Raw genomic sequence first — 18025 nt, 5'->3', positions numbered from 1 at the left:
GTAAACATTCAGCAACATGATTAGTACATACCTTCGTTACTCATCTCAAAACGGAAGGCAAATAAAAAAAATATATTTAATGAAGTAATAAAACATTAAAATTTAGTAGCAATTAAACATTTAGTAGCCTTTTAATACAAATTATCTCGGCAGAAAGACTACTGCAGTGAATAGAGATGTTGACAGGAATGTTTAAGTAATAGGAATCCTTACATGTTGAACTGTTAGTATTCTCAGAACTAATCAGATGTTCACAATGTCATTTAAATAATAAAATGGTTTCTTGCTTAACAAATGTTCCATTATTTCTAGTATAGGCTAAAATTAATTTTAACTTCTCAAAAAAAAAAGGGGGGGGGTGGATACCTGTCAAATAGATGTGTACGTGTTGAATTTATTGCTCTGTCAACAGTTGCAATTGCTTCCACAATTGATGTTTGTACAAAAGGATCTCCATTTCGGCTGACATTAGGGACTACAGAAAGAGGAATTCACATGTTATTGCAAAAATGGCCACACACAAAAAGATACTTCTATAAAACAGAGTCTAGACACGACATCATTTCAGTTGTACAAAGTAAACCGCTGTTCTTTAAGTATTAGTTTGTCCAAATAGAAAATTCTCAACCATTTTGGAATTCTACCAAAGCATATTACAGTGGAGCAAAATTTAATTTTAAAAATAAGTTAAAATAGGTTTAGAAGTCAGCTTGCTTACAATTCTAAAAGAAAATAAAGCGAGGATAAATGCACACAGCCTTTAACTGTCCATTAATTAGTCCTACAATTTCAAGTAAAAATGACCAAAATAAAAGTGAATTAAGATTATGGTTTTTCTCCTGGTGTGGTGTATTATCAGCTTTCAGGTGTTGATATCAAGAGCCTGACCTACATCCACTGAAATCAATGCAAGTATTCCCTTTGATTTCAATTAAAACTGAATTAGTACTGAAGCAAGTATTCCCTTTGATTTCAATTAAAACTGAATTAGTACTGAAAGCAATGTAAGAAATTAAGGGATTAACAGGAATGGGTAACAAGTAGAAAATAATTACAGAATTAGTTTGCTGTTTAGAACATATGCATCACATAAATTCCAAGAGATTTCACATAAAAATTAATAAAACACATACCAACAGATTTTTTTAAAATCCCATAGAACTTAATATATTCCCAAATAGGTACAGTAAATTAACATTGCTCCTCTCCTGAGCTCTACTCTAATAAGCAATGCACATTAATTTTAAAGAGCTATAAATATTTTATTTATTTTGATCACCACTTTGTTGTCTACTTTACCTAGCTTTTCAATACTACATTAAAAATCATATGCTTAAAAGCTATTTAACGACTCTGCACAATACTGGAAACTCACTAATGCACAGGCCCATTCATCAGCCTTTTTATACAGTACTCAGTTGCAGCTGGATGTTGGTACAACATATCTAAGGCTAATAACCTTCCTTTCAGTCTAAACCAAGAGCTACCAGATCCAGGGGCAACAGCTAACAATTTCCAGAGCGTGTTTGGATTGGAATAGTCACACAGGAAGAAGGGTAAAGTAGGGAAAAAGTCCAAAGAAAATACACTGGACTAAAAATCAGCAGATGTGCAAAATCAGCTGACATAAAACCCGTTGTTCACAAGCTTTTCATGACTTTTTTTTTTTTTTTCTAGGCAATATTTCATTATTCCTTCGTAACTGGCAGCTTAGGCAGTGTCTATATGAGTTTCAGAGTCTAGACCTGGGTAATCAAACTTAACCATCTATCCTGTCAAATAAAACAGTCTCTGGCACTCTGTAGCTGAAGCTCCTTTTTCTCTGCTCCGAGGCAGCTGCCTGGGGCTGCTGACAACACGCTCCCAGCATCCAAACCAGGGTGACCCTTTCCACAATGTCCAGCAGCAATAGTCTCTGATTCTTCCTAATTACCAACTGTCCTCCTTGCTCGACAGCTTCACTTGCACAGCAACCATACAGAAGTATTATCAGATAAGCTATTTCTTTTAAGGAGAAATATCACTTACAGGTGTGCTACTGTCATTTTAGTTGTTTCAGAGACTGTGTGTGTGCCATGAACTGTCTTAAAGCTGCAAAATTGCAGATTGTAAAAATCCAGTGGCTCGTTACCTTCCCTAGTGCTGTCCATGACAGATGTAATCTTGGTGTTCACTTTCGATATTTGTTTTTCTGAGCTATCTTTCTGATTAATGGTATACATAGGCTAAATCATAACCTTGGTCAGATGTCAACTATACTGTACTTTATTTTTCTTTAGACTATTTGCTGCCTGCAGTTCATTTTTTAGACTGATACATATTCAAAGTTAAAGCTTCCTCCAAGCCTTTCGCGCAATACCTTTTTTTTTTTTTAAGGGGGGGTAGAGAAATGGCAATTTTTTAAGCAACAAAAACTTCATCCATACACATCCTGCCTTACACTTAACCCAGAGACTTTTACAAAACAACAGCAAAGGACAGAAGAAAATGGTAAAAGTATCTTTAAAATATTACCAAATATGGTCAGCAAAACCTGCCCCCCCAGCTTCCATACACTTGCCTTTATTCTGTCTCAATGATAAGATATTTATGCACTAGAAACATTCATAAAACATTGAGCTCCTTTAAAAGAAATGTTGACATGCAAGTTTTTAGGCCTTTCTGGCTATGCCACTATTAATACTATCCAGATAGCAAATATCCAGTACTTATCATCCGTCCACTTCTCCTCCTTGTTTCTCTGACAGCTTCATTTTTATAGCGACATAAAGAAACAGCATCTGACATCCCATTAGTTTTAAGGAGAAACATTATTTACATTTTCAGACTGAATGCAGATTAATCAAGGGTAGTTTCACTATTATGGATCCTATAGTTTACAAGAAAAATAACCACATTACAGTTAAATCTTGCAGGTCAGCTAGCACCAAGTTTTGTAGGTTCCTAATTTCAGCAGATGAGAATAAGCGGTTGACAGCCACACTAAGTGAATGAACCTGGTTTCCATTGGGTTTATAGTTCAATTCATGGTTTCATTTGTCAGAGTTCTTATTGATTTGAGATCTGGCTATTTTTTATTTTAAAAAGCCATCAAACAAACAAAACCTCAACTTTTTTCCTATGAACCTCCAGAGTAACCAAGATTAATTGATTTTTACAGATTTTCTTTCATTTGCAGAATTCATATATATAGATGAAACCTCATCATTGAACGATTCCCAGTTCTGCAATTTTTCTCTCATAAATCACCTCTATAGATCGAAGGAATATTATTTTTTATAGAGGAGGGGATAGACCGATAGTCTACTAAAAGCAACTTAAGTGAGAGAACATCATACTTTTACTGACACCATGTGAATGATATCATGGTAATCAATACATTAGAAAAATCACTGATACATATTTATGAATTTAGTAAACAAAATACAGACTTCGCACTGGGAAAAAATATCCAATGTGTAAAAGAAATCATTGCTCAATACTTATTTTTCAATGATACAAAAAATATTGTGTTACATTTTCTACTGAAGGACAAAAAAAAAAAATAATCACACAGTTGCCTTAATATTTTCCATCAAAATAAGCCTGAACAATCTGCAGTTTTACCTACTAAGTCAGAAGAGCATTAGGGTCAATCTGTGTAACAAAGTGATTTCCTTATCTTCTTCGGCTGCTTTATTACCAATTACTATGTATTCATAATTGATAACTATTATTTGTCATTATTACTTTCGAATAATTAGAATAAGCTCAAATATTCTCTCTTTCTTTCTGTTTTCTCCTTTAGCTTCTTAAGATCATTATGACTTTCCTGAATTCTTTCACAATGGTTGCAGCCTAATTTTCAACCAAATGCTGTAAGTGCCCTTTTAAAGATGATACAGGACCTTTTGTCAATTTATCCCTAAAGATTAGACTGTGTATTCAACTAGCAAATTCTAACAGGTTCAAATGATATCTCGAGAGGAAACTACTATGATTAACCGGAGCCCAAAGCATTGTTTGTTTTGAATCTTAACTCCTAATGATATTTTGGCTGACATATCTCCATCTTACTCACATCTGTGGAGACAGTTGCCTGAACTGAATGAAGAAAAAAAAAAGAGAGAGTGCATTATGGGAGAAAAATAAAATTATGAATAAAAGAAAGAATTTAACATTTTATTAATTTTTTGGCATCTTAAAGATTAAACAATTAGAATAAAACTAATAATCTAACTCATACCTCTGATGCATACACCTTACCATTAACACTAAGCACCATACTAACAGAGGAGTATCCTATGGTATTCCGGGCAACACATTCATATCGACCTTCATCAGCTGTTCCAACATCACGAATGGTAAGAAATCCCTCTGGACTCACATGAAATTTTCCACTCTCAGTCACCTGCACTCCATCCTGCAGCAAAGGATAATGTTTAGTTATCTAAATATTCTTTGTTTTCAAACCTGAATTTTTGCTTTCTTTTTCTCTTTTATTGTTACATTTTCTTTTATATTTATATTTTGTATGCCAAGATAATAATCAAATAGATTCAGATAAACTTATATAAAAATCTCACACAATGTTATGTTGACAGGAAGATTTGCATGTACTCCTAAATTGCATAGTGTATTTATTTACTTTTAGAAGTACTCATTATTATAAATCAAAGTATTTTAATAGTTATAGGTCTTCACTACATAAAATCCAAGACCCAAAAATAAGATAGCATCTCTTGAGAACATATATATTTCATTTTACTCAAAATTAACCAACTAAAAAAGATCTCAGGAGCTCTATCTATATCAATACTTCATGTGCTATGCATTTAGAAGGTATTTCAGGTACCTTCAAATACATTTTCTAATGCTCATTAATTGAAAAGATAATAAGATAATCAGCAAAACTGAAGATCAATATTAGCAACCCATTAATTCACCCGTAACTCTGCTAGTAACTGTAACTAATAATTTGATATAACTATTATTGCACCCATGGAAATCAAAGCCACACAGAGGTTATCAAACCGAAACATGTCCTGCCTGAAGTATCAACCTAACACTGTCAAAGAGCTCAGCGATACAGTATTTTTTATTTTTATATATCTATAATACCACTGAGAGTGTGAATATTAATAGATATTCACAAAGAACTGTCACTAAGATATTAGGCTTTTTAAGGCCTACATTATGCATTTTAGTTGGTCTGTACTGTGATTTGCATAACCAGAGATATATTTTTATATATATAAAATTCAGGTTTGATATCTATAGACATGCTCTGTATTAAAGAAGATTTGTTGATCAAACTCCAGGTAACTTTTTCAGACATCAAAGCAAACAATCATTTGATAACGTGCACTTTAAATAGCTAGTTATGAAGAGATAGAAAGGCCGCTGCCTTTCTGCAACAACCAAACAAGTATCTAGTACCTTATTCCATGTAATTACTGGCTCTGGCTCTCCTTGAGCGCTGCATGGGATCTGCACGTTTGTGCCAACCTCCACCGTCATGTCACTGGGAATGCTGGCAAATACAGGAGTCACTAAAAACAACAAATGATACATTGACAAAGTATGAAATTACAACTTGTGTAAAAGATGATCTAAAAAGAGGCTAGCACTGACTATTTTTTCCAGTTACCCAACATTTCTTAATCTATAACCCGATTCTGTCTGCAAGTTTTCAGTTGCTTATAAGTTTGTCTTAGAGCTAAAAATCCTTCTTCCTGACATCTGCTTCAGACTGATTTTTAAGTACCCCTAACTTCTAACAAAACAGGCTAGTACTTGCCAAAAACACCTGAAAAAAATCTAAAAATTTCTGTGAATAGCTAAATCTGAACAAAGTCACCAGAATTAATATCCCATGAACTTCTGTCATTTTTTTTAAAGTTTTAATTCTCTAAATAGCAACAACAGAGATTTCTTAGATGATAAAAGCAAAATGTTTCACAACTCATTAAACTGTGATTCCCTCAGCCCATCTAGCTGAGGTGCGGAGCCTTCACAGAGCTCCTACCTCCCTGACACCAATGAGCCTTAGGCCTCAAAACACCAGAAAATCACCTTCGGTTTTAAGGACATGGGACACACAGTTACCTAAATCCAGTGTGAAGAAAATTAATTCATTTTTTAATCCTAATTTCCTTCAAATCCAGATTGACATCCAGCATCTCAAATATCATGAGAAGCACATCAGAGGTCATGAAAACACTAAGAATTGCATTTCTGCTGTAACGTATCAGTATTTCGAGGAGACAGGGCTGTGTTTTTACAGTGAAGTACTTGTCCACAGAGCATACATTTATACTGCTAGCCAAATCTGGCCCTGGTGTTAAATTGTTTGTACACAAATGGCTGTCAAGGACCAGAAACCTTTTCAAATCCAGAGGGAGGTGTCCAGGCCTGGGGGGTCAGAGCATCTGGCTCTGTGGCTGTGAGCAACGTCAAGCCAGCAAACACACCAGGACCATTAATCTCAGTTCATTAATACAGATTTAGCCACAGTGACCACTGACTAAACATTCCTCAGATGAACAGTCCTTTTGTTAGAATCCCAGAAGAAAAAGGTTTTTTTCTTGCACAATAGAAAATAGCATTGCAATGAATGTATGGAGAGCTCCAATTTCAGGCTGCATATGCAGCCTTCAGTCCTGTATTTACTATCTTTTGGTGACTGGATTTTGCAACCTGAGTTACACAAAAACGATTTCATTAAACTTTACTCAAGTTTAACACAACTGGAAGGCTAGAACACTTTTAAAAATTGAGTTTTGTTTTGTGTAGTCAACAATTGTATACAGGTGAAAAAAAAGCTTGACTCTGACAAGTCAATCTCCCAGTACTGCTCTTAACTAAGAAAAAATGATGGTGCTTTTTTTTTTTCTGAGAAACACCTAAACTCAGGAAGACATTTGAGCCCCTCTCACTAAAATACTGTTTAAAATTATGTTACTAACAGGAAATGCTTTGAATTAAAAGTTTAACCTCCTTGCATTTAGTTAAACAGCAAAGTACTTAACTAAATTATAAATATTAATATGATTCTATTTAATCCTAGAAGTAGCTTACTTAGAATTTACCTGAAGAAAAGCACAAGAAAAATGGGGTGTTTTATTTTATTTTTTTCCTGTCTCAGCTTATTTTAAGTATAAGGAATGATTTTTCATTGTGAAAGTCATTCTGCTGATGTAAAATAAAGTGTTCTGTTTCTGGACATCAAAACATTATGTTAATAACACTATTTAGTTAAGAGCATAGGGTCTTTTAAGAAACTAGTCTTTTCACGAAACATTTTCCCAAGCATAGGAATACTGTCACCCTCAAAGCAAACCTCCATTCTTTACAAAAAAAGAGTAAATCAGATAAACCATTTTCACAGAAGACAGACTGTTCTAAAGGAATGACACTCTGCACAAATACTGACCAGTATCCATACACATTCTTTATTAAAAACCACCTGGAATCTAAAAATAGATATACCCACAAATAATTATCAGAAATGTGAAACATTAGCAATACCCTGAACAGCAAGTTTTTTAAACAACAAAAGATATAGCCTCATTCTAACAAGTTTTTATCAAAACAGGCCATATTTAGTTTTAAGTGTATGTAGTCTCCAAGTGACTTTGAATATCAGGGTACACTGTCCCACATGGTCAATTTACAAAAACTAACAACTTATAATTCAAACCCAACAACTTAGATCCATTTTAGAATGCAGCAAAAGTCCTGAAGAAAAACCCAAGCACTATTCAAGCTGTTTCAGAAGCTTTTTTAATTCTAAACAAAGGTAAACTACTTCATATTAACATTTTGTGCCATCAAAAATAATTGATTCTCAATTTTAAATTTCAGGGAAAAAAATAAACCACACACAGTACTGCCTATTGAGTGTAAGCTCAAATTTTTTCTTTCTTTGCTTTCCCAGCAGCTGTATATGGAAAACATACCTCTAGGCTGTACAGTCAGGTATACAACAATTCGTTGAGATCCGATAATGTTGACAGCTTGGCATTCATACTGTCCCTGGTCATGCAGAGCAACCCTGGAAATCCTTAGGGTTCCTGAGGACAGAACTAAATGTCTTCTGTCAACAGACAACTGGCCTCCTGAAACACAGAGCAACAGCATTTGCTATTTATAGCAGTGCAGAATAAAGTCCCTTTGTGTCAGAAAAAGGGAAATCCAGAAGATTTTAAATTTGATAAAACATTGGGGAAAAATTAAGTCTCTCATAAAAAAGTTTGAAACATTTACTTCTCAGAAGATAAACATACAAAGCAAACAAAACATACATATGTACACAATCATAATCCTGATCTCTTCTCTGTTTGTAGTAGAAATAAATATTTTTGTTATAAGGAGCATGACAAAGCAGCCGAACGAGAAGGTATCATAAGAAGAACACCAACAGGTATTACTGTCCATTTCATATTAACGTCACGAATGTAAGACATGATCTCATCTGCCTAGACCATCTAGGGAATCCATAGAAAAATGCATAGAGCCCTGAAAAAATTGAATATAATAAAAATGAAATAAAAGGCACATCAGTGTCTGTACCCTATTCTTCCTTTCTGGACATTTCATTTGACTAAAGCAATCTTGGCAGAAGGAGAAAGAGGGACATTATCAGCATCAAAATGATGAAGAGTTTGTTAAAAATCTACTGTATCTACCATAATCTAGAATTTCCTACTACTTCTTTTGCCTGATAGAGCGATTTCATTTGATTCAACTGGAATATTGACTTACTAATAAAATATGCACTACAGTATTTCTTCCCACTGGATTTGGCATAATGCCTTTAAAGCCACAACCTGACAAAACAGCCTGCAGAGTACAGCCCAGTGTTCCTGTCAATGCACATTAAGTGACAGAAATGCAGTTATACTGGTGTCAGTTACCACTTGGACTGTTCTGATTTCTGAAGGGAGCACACTCCACCTAATTTCGGATCTCCAGTTAATGACAGCTATCACCATTTCTTGTGCAGCAAACTGGCAGTGATAGGTACCACGTGATTTATCTCATAGTTCTTAAACAATTATTATTAGGAATCAATTATGGAGACATATATTGAGCGACTTTTCTGCTGAATAATGAAAAATGCTGACGTAGCTAGGTTCTGTGGGACACCTTGCCTTTTCTAGCTAAAGCAGGGAGAGATGAGTCCTGTTTCCTTCAAAGACTGAAGCATCAAAACACATCGAATTTCTTTCAATGCACCAGCGATTCCCAAATAACAGTTAAACTATTCTAACAGTTTAAAAGTAAAAAAGGAACACGCTTACCTCCTTTAGTCCAGGCAATAACAGGCTGGGGATAGCCTTGTGCTTCACAAGGGAAGTCAACGGTTTGTCCCTCAATCACTGTTTTGTCTTGAGGAGTGACAGTAAACTGAGGTAGAGCTACAGAAGAGAAAACAAAATGTCTTAAAAAACAAACAAAACAAAACCAAACAAATAAAAACCAAACCAAAACAACAAGAACAAAAAACACAAAGCAAAAACCCCACGAACAAACAAAAAACACAAAAAAAACAAAACCTGAAAAATGTATGACTGTTTGAATTGATGTACAGTTTTCTGTGTGACTTGAATAGCTCACATGGGTGGGAAAAGAGATGCTAATGAGACTCTTTTATATTGTGACTGCTATGAGGCAGAGAGTTAGGGCAGCCACTTGAGCAACAAGAACATCTCCCTCACACCTGACCCTGGTGTCAGCGAAGACCTCTGGGATATGCTGCCATAGATCCAATATAAGAGGTATGGTAAGACTTGTAGAATCAAACACAATGTTCCCTGGATTAAAAATACTTTCCCTTTCTCTCAAAAAATCCTCAGCTAAATTGTGAAGAAAATGCAACGTAGTCAAACCCACCCTGAGCTGCTTGTTTCCTTCTTTACACAAAGGAAAGCAGTGAGTGGAGTGTGGGCCAGTTTCTGCAGTAACATCGTGGCATTATCAGCGTGAGAAGGAATTTGTTCAGCTCTCAAAACACAATCATCCATCAGTGAATGATAAATGAACAAACCACATGGAAAATTTGTTGTGTACAGCTTTAAAAATTGAACTCATTAACAAAGCATTTGCAACCTAAACTGTTTGCCAACTAGATATCTTAGTATGATGATAGAAACAAACTTAAAGGTTACTCAAAATGTTCTGCAAAAAAAAGTTTCAGCGTTAAAACATTTATAAAAAAATAGTCTCCATCTATGCAGGAAACTTTTTGATATATATATGAATATAATTACTTTATATTCATACTGTTGACATATAATACCAAAATTATTGTGATCACAATAAGTTAGAGTACTTTGAGTTTTGTTTTCCAGAAAAGCTATGCTAATGCCCCAACTAGTAGAGTGATAGTTTCCAGAAAACTCAGGAGAAAATGTACCCACATTCACTCAAGAGTTTAAAAAAGAAAGGCAGCACAGATCTGTGCTTGAAACTCCATTTCTAGTACTCCACACATAAACGATATTTTCTAGGATTGCTACCCATTACAGAAAACATTTAGTCACCCCAAAACTGGACACTGGCAAACAAAATGTATAATAAGAAATATACATTTCAAAACACCAATTATTAACTTCAGAGAATAATGAATTAAACTTAACTTTCAGAGAATTAGTATATATACTGCCAGTGAAATGTGTAGCAACTTTCCTATGGACTACGCTAGAATAGTGTAATGTAAGAAAAATCTGTTACGATTTTAGTTCAGCTCTGAAAATTCAGAAAAAAAAAAGATGAAATCACACAATTTGAAGAAATATGCTCCACCTAATATGTTTTCCAGTATTTCACTCCTAGTTTAACGTTACTCACCTTGGACTATGATGTATGCAGTCGCATGGATATTATCTATGCTGTTAGTTGCAAAACAGGTATACTCGCCACTGTCCTCCTGCTTCACATTTTGTATGTAAAGTCCTCCTGATGGAGTTATTGTGACACGAGGGTCACTTGGTAAAGGGGTTCTGTCGCCTTTGGTCCAGGTGATTCGTGGCTGAGGGTGCCCAGCTGCACTGCACTCCAAGGTAACACTCTCTCCAACTAGAACTTCAGTATTTTGTGGATGAATCACAAAACTAGGCCGGGCTGCAAAAAAAAGAGCAATGCCTAAATATGACCTTTAGTTCACATAGCACTAATTTAGCTGAATATTGCAACAGTTTGGGGAATCTAGGGGTTTTATAATAGCTCTGTTCCAACATACTTCTAATCTTGGTGCAAATTCTGCCTCGCTTTAAGCCGTATCTAGCTGCAGACATTTATAAATATCAATAGATAAGAAATAAGAGCTCATACAATTGCACTGATGTTTTTTCTTAACTCCCATTAAAACAACTTTCCAACATTTGCTTTTCATTTGCTGATCTTTATAAAGGTCTCTTCAGAGGCATAGACATTGAGACGGAGAAAACGAACTGGCTAAAAATTGCCATAAATGCACAAAAGACGAAATTGATTAAGCTACATTGTAGTAACTTTTTTCCAACCACAGGTGTGTGTTGCAGTGACATTTTAAGATTACCTGACGCTGAGTGTCAAAATAAAATTTTCTCACAGCAAAGTTTAGAATTTAAAAACATTACAGACCTGGACAGGAATTTAGTGCTTGCAAACATGAAGCGCTGGCTAGACAGAGATTCAGGTTAAAACGTTCCTGAGCAAGGATGGCTGTGTTTGGTGTGCCAAAGCTTTCATGAGTGGTCTGTTTGGAAGCTTGTGGTTTTCAGATATCCAAGGACAACATTATTGCACTGAGCAATGTCTCAATGCAACAGCTGCTTTTCCTGACCCTTCTACAATTAGCCTACATGACTATCATCAGAATTGCATACTATAATGAAGATACTAATTAACTGGCTGATTTGTATTTTTGTTCGAGAGATACTACAACGTCATGATCTAGTTCTTAAGATGCCCAAGGACAAGAAATCTACATGTCAAGAACGTACAATAGCTAAAGCATCGTATTTTTAGCAAACTTCTTATCAAAATAATTCTCTATCTGAATGCAAAATTCAGATGATATTCTTTACCTGGTGACTCAAAGTATCTAAGAGTAACTTCCTGAGTTTTCACTTCTCCAGCCACATTTTTTGCCATGCACTGGTAAATGCCTTGATCTGTTTCTTTAGTATTCTGAATCATTAACGTGCCATCATCTAGCAAGTTTAGACGGGAATCTTCTTTCATACTGAGCTCATTACTGTGAAGAAAAGAATCTGCTGGAGTTAAACCTTTAAATCACAAGCACAGAAAACTACCAAATAATAAAACGTAAAATATGTTACACAAAATAACTTAGAGAAAAAAAAAAAAGTTTTACTGTCTTGAGTAAAATAATAGAACTTTCAGTTTTATCCAGAAGAGATGAAATATAAAAAATAAACCAATTTTGCTTATGCAAATATTACATCTTCAAAATGAAAAGCCAAAACACTTATAAGTAAATGCTTACAGAAAAAAGAGTGAACAAAATACACATAGCTGTTCTCATTTTCTTTTAAGACTGTTTCTGCTGGAAGTATTTCAGGTAAGTTCAACACTCAAGATACTTTCTGCTAGGAGAGGAGTTAGTTGCTGTAAAACCATCTTTGTGCGAACCTCTGTCTGGATTTCTCAAGAAGCACTAACAATTAGAATTTGTACTGGTTTGAAACGTAAGTTAATATCAGGTCTTCAGGCTATGTCATGGATACTTTTCTGTGATATTAACTAAGAACAATTAAGGGGTTTTTATTAAAGGAAATGTTTCTCAGTCCATTTCTCATTACATGATTAACAAAGCATAGAGGAGGGATGAGATCTCACCCCCCGTGTACAAAACCCAGTCTGACTGCTGATCTATTCAACGTACCGCTCACCAGGTCAATGGCTTTTGACTGAAATCTTGCCATATTGAAGTACCTTGCAAAGAGCTTTGCTCTCATTCATGCAGCCAGGAAACAAGCCAGAGTCAATAATCCCACACCCCAAGCTCAAATTTCTTCTTAAAACTCTTTCATATGTGTATTCTGAATACATGTTTTCTTTGTTTGTTATAAAAAGTACATGAGCCAAAGAAAATTTTAATGAAATAATTACACCATCCAAGTTCAAGGCTCAGTTCTTGACATACTCCGTAAATGTTGTACCCTTGCTGCACATGAGGTTCTTACTGACACAAAGCTACAAAACCAGGACTCCACATTGTTCCACTTTATCAGCAACTAACAAATAATATAAAATGTGAGGGAATTTATTTTCCAGATCAGGTTTTCCATTTGTATTAGAGCATTATTTAGCCGAAGTCTGAATAAACTAGTGGTAAACTCACAATTAATGTGTCTGTCATAAATTAACAACTGTTTATGGGGGGGCAACAGGCTGCCACGTGGCTGGTTGGCCGTGCTGTGCCCAGCGCTGCTGGAGGGAGCCAGGCCCAGGGCAGAGCTCGAGCAGCTGCTCTGCAGCAGGCTGGCCCTTGGGCTGCTGGAAGATGCTCGTCCTTCATAGGGCCTTCTCTCCCTGCCCTAGCCAGTGAGGAGAAGCAATGGAGCAGGCTGCCCAGAGAGCTTGTGCCACCTCCATCCTTGGAGGCTTTTCAGACCCAGCTGGATAAAGCAACCTGGTACGAATCTGATTTGAGCAGGAGGCTGCACCGAAGACCTCCTGAGATCCCCTCCAACCCAAATTACCCTCTAATCCTGTGAGATAAGCACTTGCCTGCCCTCTATGTACTGGTCTGGGGAGCCTGGAAATTGCTATAACTCCCCTTTTCTGGGATGGAGCTACACCTTGGAGGAAAGTTGCCTCCAAAGAGCTGGGGCTTGTGGAAGACTTCCTCTGAAACCTAACTCTTATCCAGCTAAACTCCTTTAAAAAAGCAGCTTTTGCTCTGCCTCAGAATGTAATGCAAATAGATCTGCATAGAGCGTGCAAACACTAGCTAAACCCATGGACTGCACGTGCAACACGTTCATATCGGATTGCCTGGTACTTACATACAAATGATTCACAGTTCTACAGGTGTGAGCAACAGGTATAGCTACAGCTGAAAATTTACCAATAGTACTATAGTTATAAATCAATATTTTCTAAAATTATCAGCTCTTAAGTGTTCAGAATTACTAATAAAACAGACCTGGGTCATTATTACTTCATATACTTCTTTTAATTATAATATGTTTCTGATGTAACTATTCCATATGTTAGCCAGTAAGGCATGCGGACATGCACCCAGAAACATACACACGCCCAGATAAACATACTTACATCAAGTTTCTTACTTCCTCTTTTAAACTTACTTGTTTCGAAGCCAGATAATTTCTGGTTTAGGATTGCCTTCAGCTCTGCAAGTGAAGTACACTGTATTCCCTGAGGTAACGTCCACATCCTGAGGCTCTGATGTAATTCTTGGCCTCTCTGTATCAACAATAAAACATATGAGGAACATTTACTTGTTCTAAAACTACTGAAGAATGGTAGATAAAAAATTTTCCATACACCTTGTAGAAAAATATTTTTCTCAAATGTTATACCTTAAAATATTTATATGCTTAATCAGGATTAAACACACTTTTCCCCATGCAAAAGTGACTGTGGGGTTTCTGGCCTCCTCCATTGTTCCTTAGGACCTTTCAGCAGACTGGAAATAGATTGTGCAAATTTGTATCAGGTTCTAAAGTAACTGATTTATTTATTTGAACAGAGGCTCAATTTGCTTATGAAGGAAAAACTTTAAAGCAACAAGCACAAGTGCCATTTAAAATAACTTCCTCTAGATAAGTATCAGTGCCTAACCTGCCTCCTACAGAAGAATTTGTCCAGCTTGCTTCCTGCCATTTCCATATTCAGGCTCCTTAGTTGTGCAGAGAGCTGGTAGAATGCCATATGAATTATTCTTGCACCAAATTCCCTTTTTACTGTATTTTTTCAAGAACCTTGTAGGTGCTTACAGTCACGATTCTCCTGATCAGAATTATATCCAACACATAACCAAAAGGACAATTTACTTATTTTATACCTAGCAGGCAAAGGCCTATCACATGATGAGAAACCTGCATTTTGGCTTTGGAACAGGAGAGGTGCCAGGGCCGAGCCCCAGGACACCCAGAGCGAACAAACTGAGCACTCCTAGGCTGAAGGAATACAGGTGAACAAAAGGATTTTCATGGAAGTGCTTATCCATTAATCTTCCAGTGGCATGATTTCAGTGCCAGTGCAGGGCACACTTTGTAAATATAGCTGAGTAAAAAATAAATCCAATGATCAGATTCCAATAACATCAACAAGAGTTTTAACAATCAGAAATCAGAAGCAATTCTGTATGGTTTCTTTCTTCCCTTTCCCCTGCACAAAAGGGAATAAAGGACAGCAAACAATATTAACAGAACACCAAAGACCCTAGTGGACAACCCTTTTATGATCAAAACTGAAATATAAAAAGGAAAAATAAACTCTTTCACATTGAGTCACATTTAGTTCCTCAATGAGAAATTTCAAACATGGCTATATTTGTTTTATTGAAGACAAGCTGAGGGTGGAAGCGATCAGTTCTGGCAGAAGCGGACAAAAACCAAGAAGGAACACAGGCAGTTTTCTGGAAATAATCAATATTGACCAGAAGTGGTGTGTTATCCACGAGAACAGAAGAACCAACTCTTAGCAACAACAACAACAACAACAAAGTCTGGGTACTTTTAACACATTAAAGAAGCCAGGAGGAAGTGGTAAACCCACCACAATTAAGTTCTTCTGGTGTTATGGTGGCCACTGATCTTCCCTGGATCCTCCGTGGATACTCACAGGTAGCTGCTGCTTGAGCATTACCCGACTCCGCGTATGTCTTCAGCAGTTCCGCCAGCCACAGGATTTCACAGTCACAGTGGAGAGCGTTTGAATCCAAACGCCTGCACAAAAAAAAGCAGCAGCCACAATGCTTTTTAGCAAGCTCTGACTATTTTGCTGGGATTAAAATGGTTCTGCAACCTGGGCAGCACCTTTTTCTGTCAATCGAGACAAGGGGCAATCTGGAATATAGGTGATGGTCACTCGTTTATATGCATTCTGGCAGTCTTTATTACAAAAACGCATATTATTTTTACTGCATGGGTTGGACCATGTTCAACATAGCGAGCATCTGAATGACGTTTCTTTTTTAACCCCAGCATTCAGTGAATAAATCAGGTTTTATTTAGATGTTATATAAACTTTGCTTAAATAAGGAACTTATACACATTTTTTTCCCATTTAATACTTATTACCATAGTAACTTCACAGCCAAGCTGACATTTTTACAGCTTCTCATTTTGCTGATTAAGCAACTGAGGCAAAGACCCACAGTTTTATTATAAGCATTAAGCTCTTGTCAAGTTCAGTGGGTCAGTAACTTCGTAAAACACCTGCCTATTGCGGATAATGAGAACGCATAAATTCTGTTGACTTTCTTTCCAGTAGTGGAGAGCCCTGTTACTATGTGGAGTACTGCACTTTCTGGTGGAGGGCTCTGTAGGAAAAAAAAATCATTAAATACAGAAATCTGTACCATTAGACATATGTACATTTAAACTGGAAATAAAGTTGCATGGTAAAGAAACCTCAGTTTGGTTTATCTTTGGGAGTAGTAAAACTTTTTGATCATTTTGTCTTTTAATATTTTTTTAACCTCTTGTAAAAATGCAAAAATATTTTTTTATTCCCTGCTTTCCTATGAAAAACAGTGAAGACTGAGGAAAACTGTTTTACAAGCTATTTCAACAAATGTTTCCTAGTATATCAGATGTTATTGGTAGAATTTAAATCCAGAACATGAAAGTCACAATTTACCTTTAGGGATAAGCTTTCCCAGGTCAGAAGGTACCAGGACGGTCTAGCCCAGTGTCCTGTTCCAGTAACAGACACTATTAAAACTCCCCTTTACCAAGGCATTATGTGAAGAAGCATCTTTCTCTGTTCGCTCGTACTCCACAGGACTTTTAAGAGATGTGTGCAGCAGCTACTACTGGAAGGTGCGTTCACCATCAAAATTTACTGAATTCTGCCTTTCACCCCTAGTTAAAGGAATGGTTTCACAACTGTCCGAAGCCAGCAGGACCATCTTCCTGCTGTTCCCCCGCCACCTCTGTTCCTGGTGGAGTTGGCGCTGTGACTGCACAGCTCACCCTCCGCAGGCCTCCTGGAAAGGGGAGTGTGAATACGAGACTGCCTTCCTCAAAACGGCAATCTTCAATATTTTAGAGAACGTTTATCCTAGATCAGTGGACACCCAAATGAGGGATGGAAAACCCTCTGAAAGGCATCTTACTGTGGCACTCTGATCAATATGTAGTTTTCAAATGCTACTGGGGGACTTAGAAGCCTTTTCCAAGTGAATGGCAGTTCAAGAACTGGTTTCTAGGGTGGCTTTTGTAAATAATATATTTATCCTTACACTACCGAGTACCTTTTTACAACTCTGTTTCTGTCATCAGATTAGGACAAGGAAAACGATGAAAACAAAATACCAAAGTAATAAAATATTGAAAGAGATCATAGAAGGATCATCCAGTAACACATAGAGAAGAGAGGGAAAAAACCAAACAAATGAAAACAAACCAAAGAAGGAGCTGTGTATATTATTTGGTCAACAAAATAAGACCATATGACTACAAATAATTCCAAGACAGGAAACAAACAAAAGGATTTAGTCAGTCACTGAAGAGCATAGTATATAAAGCAATGGTCTCAATCTATGTATGTAAACAACTGAAGCACATCTTAGGAAGAATTATATAGTATTTAAAACGATTACACAATGAAAGGCATTTTCAGGGAAGATAAACATTGCAAGATGAGATACAGTATCATTAGATTATTTAAACTTTCTTTAGTTCAATAATAATTCAATTTACTTACAATCTCTTCATAGATTCTAAGTGACTAAACGTTCCAGGAATCAAATGAGCTATTCTGTTGTTATGCAAAAATCTGTTAAAAAGCAGATAAATACTCATGTGATAATTCAGATTTTGACACATACTCATTTCAT

The 18025-nt window shown here is 36.2% G+C and overlaps 1 protein-coding gene across 2 annotated transcripts in view; it reads right to left on the bottom strand.

Annotated features, from left to right (window-relative positions):
* Positions 1 to 18025, bottom strand: part of PXDN (peroxidasin) — an 89943-nt gene that overhangs the window by 26583 nt on the left and 45335 nt on the right. For both annotated transcript variants that reach the window (XM_065631382.1, XM_065631383.1), the window contains 10 exons: positions 17893 to 17964; positions 15739 to 15908; positions 14304 to 14421; positions 12054 to 12223; positions 10834 to 11106; positions 9285 to 9401; positions 7941 to 8099; positions 5419 to 5531; positions 4246 to 4402; positions 367 to 475 (listed from right to left, as the gene is read on the bottom strand). In XM_065631382.1, coding sequence (XP_065487454.1) covers positions 367 to 475; positions 4246 to 4402; positions 5419 to 5531; positions 7941 to 8099; positions 9285 to 9401; positions 10834 to 11106; positions 12054 to 12223; positions 14304 to 14421; positions 15739 to 15908; positions 17893 to 17964 — 1458 coding nt within the window. The remainder of the gene's footprint in view (positions 1 to 366; positions 476 to 4245; positions 4403 to 5418; positions 5532 to 7940; positions 8100 to 9284; positions 9402 to 10833; positions 11107 to 12053; positions 12224 to 14303; positions 14422 to 15738; positions 15909 to 17892; positions 17965 to 18025) is intronic.

The sequence above is a fragment of the Caloenas nicobarica genome, chromosome 3 (assembly GCF_036013445.1).
Source record: "Caloenas nicobarica isolate bCalNic1 chromosome 3, bCalNic1.hap1, whole genome shotgun sequence".
Lineage (NCBI taxonomy): Eukaryota > Metazoa > Chordata > Aves > Columbiformes > Columbidae > Caloenas > Caloenas nicobarica.
This window is presented reverse-complemented; position numbering and strand designations above follow the sequence as displayed.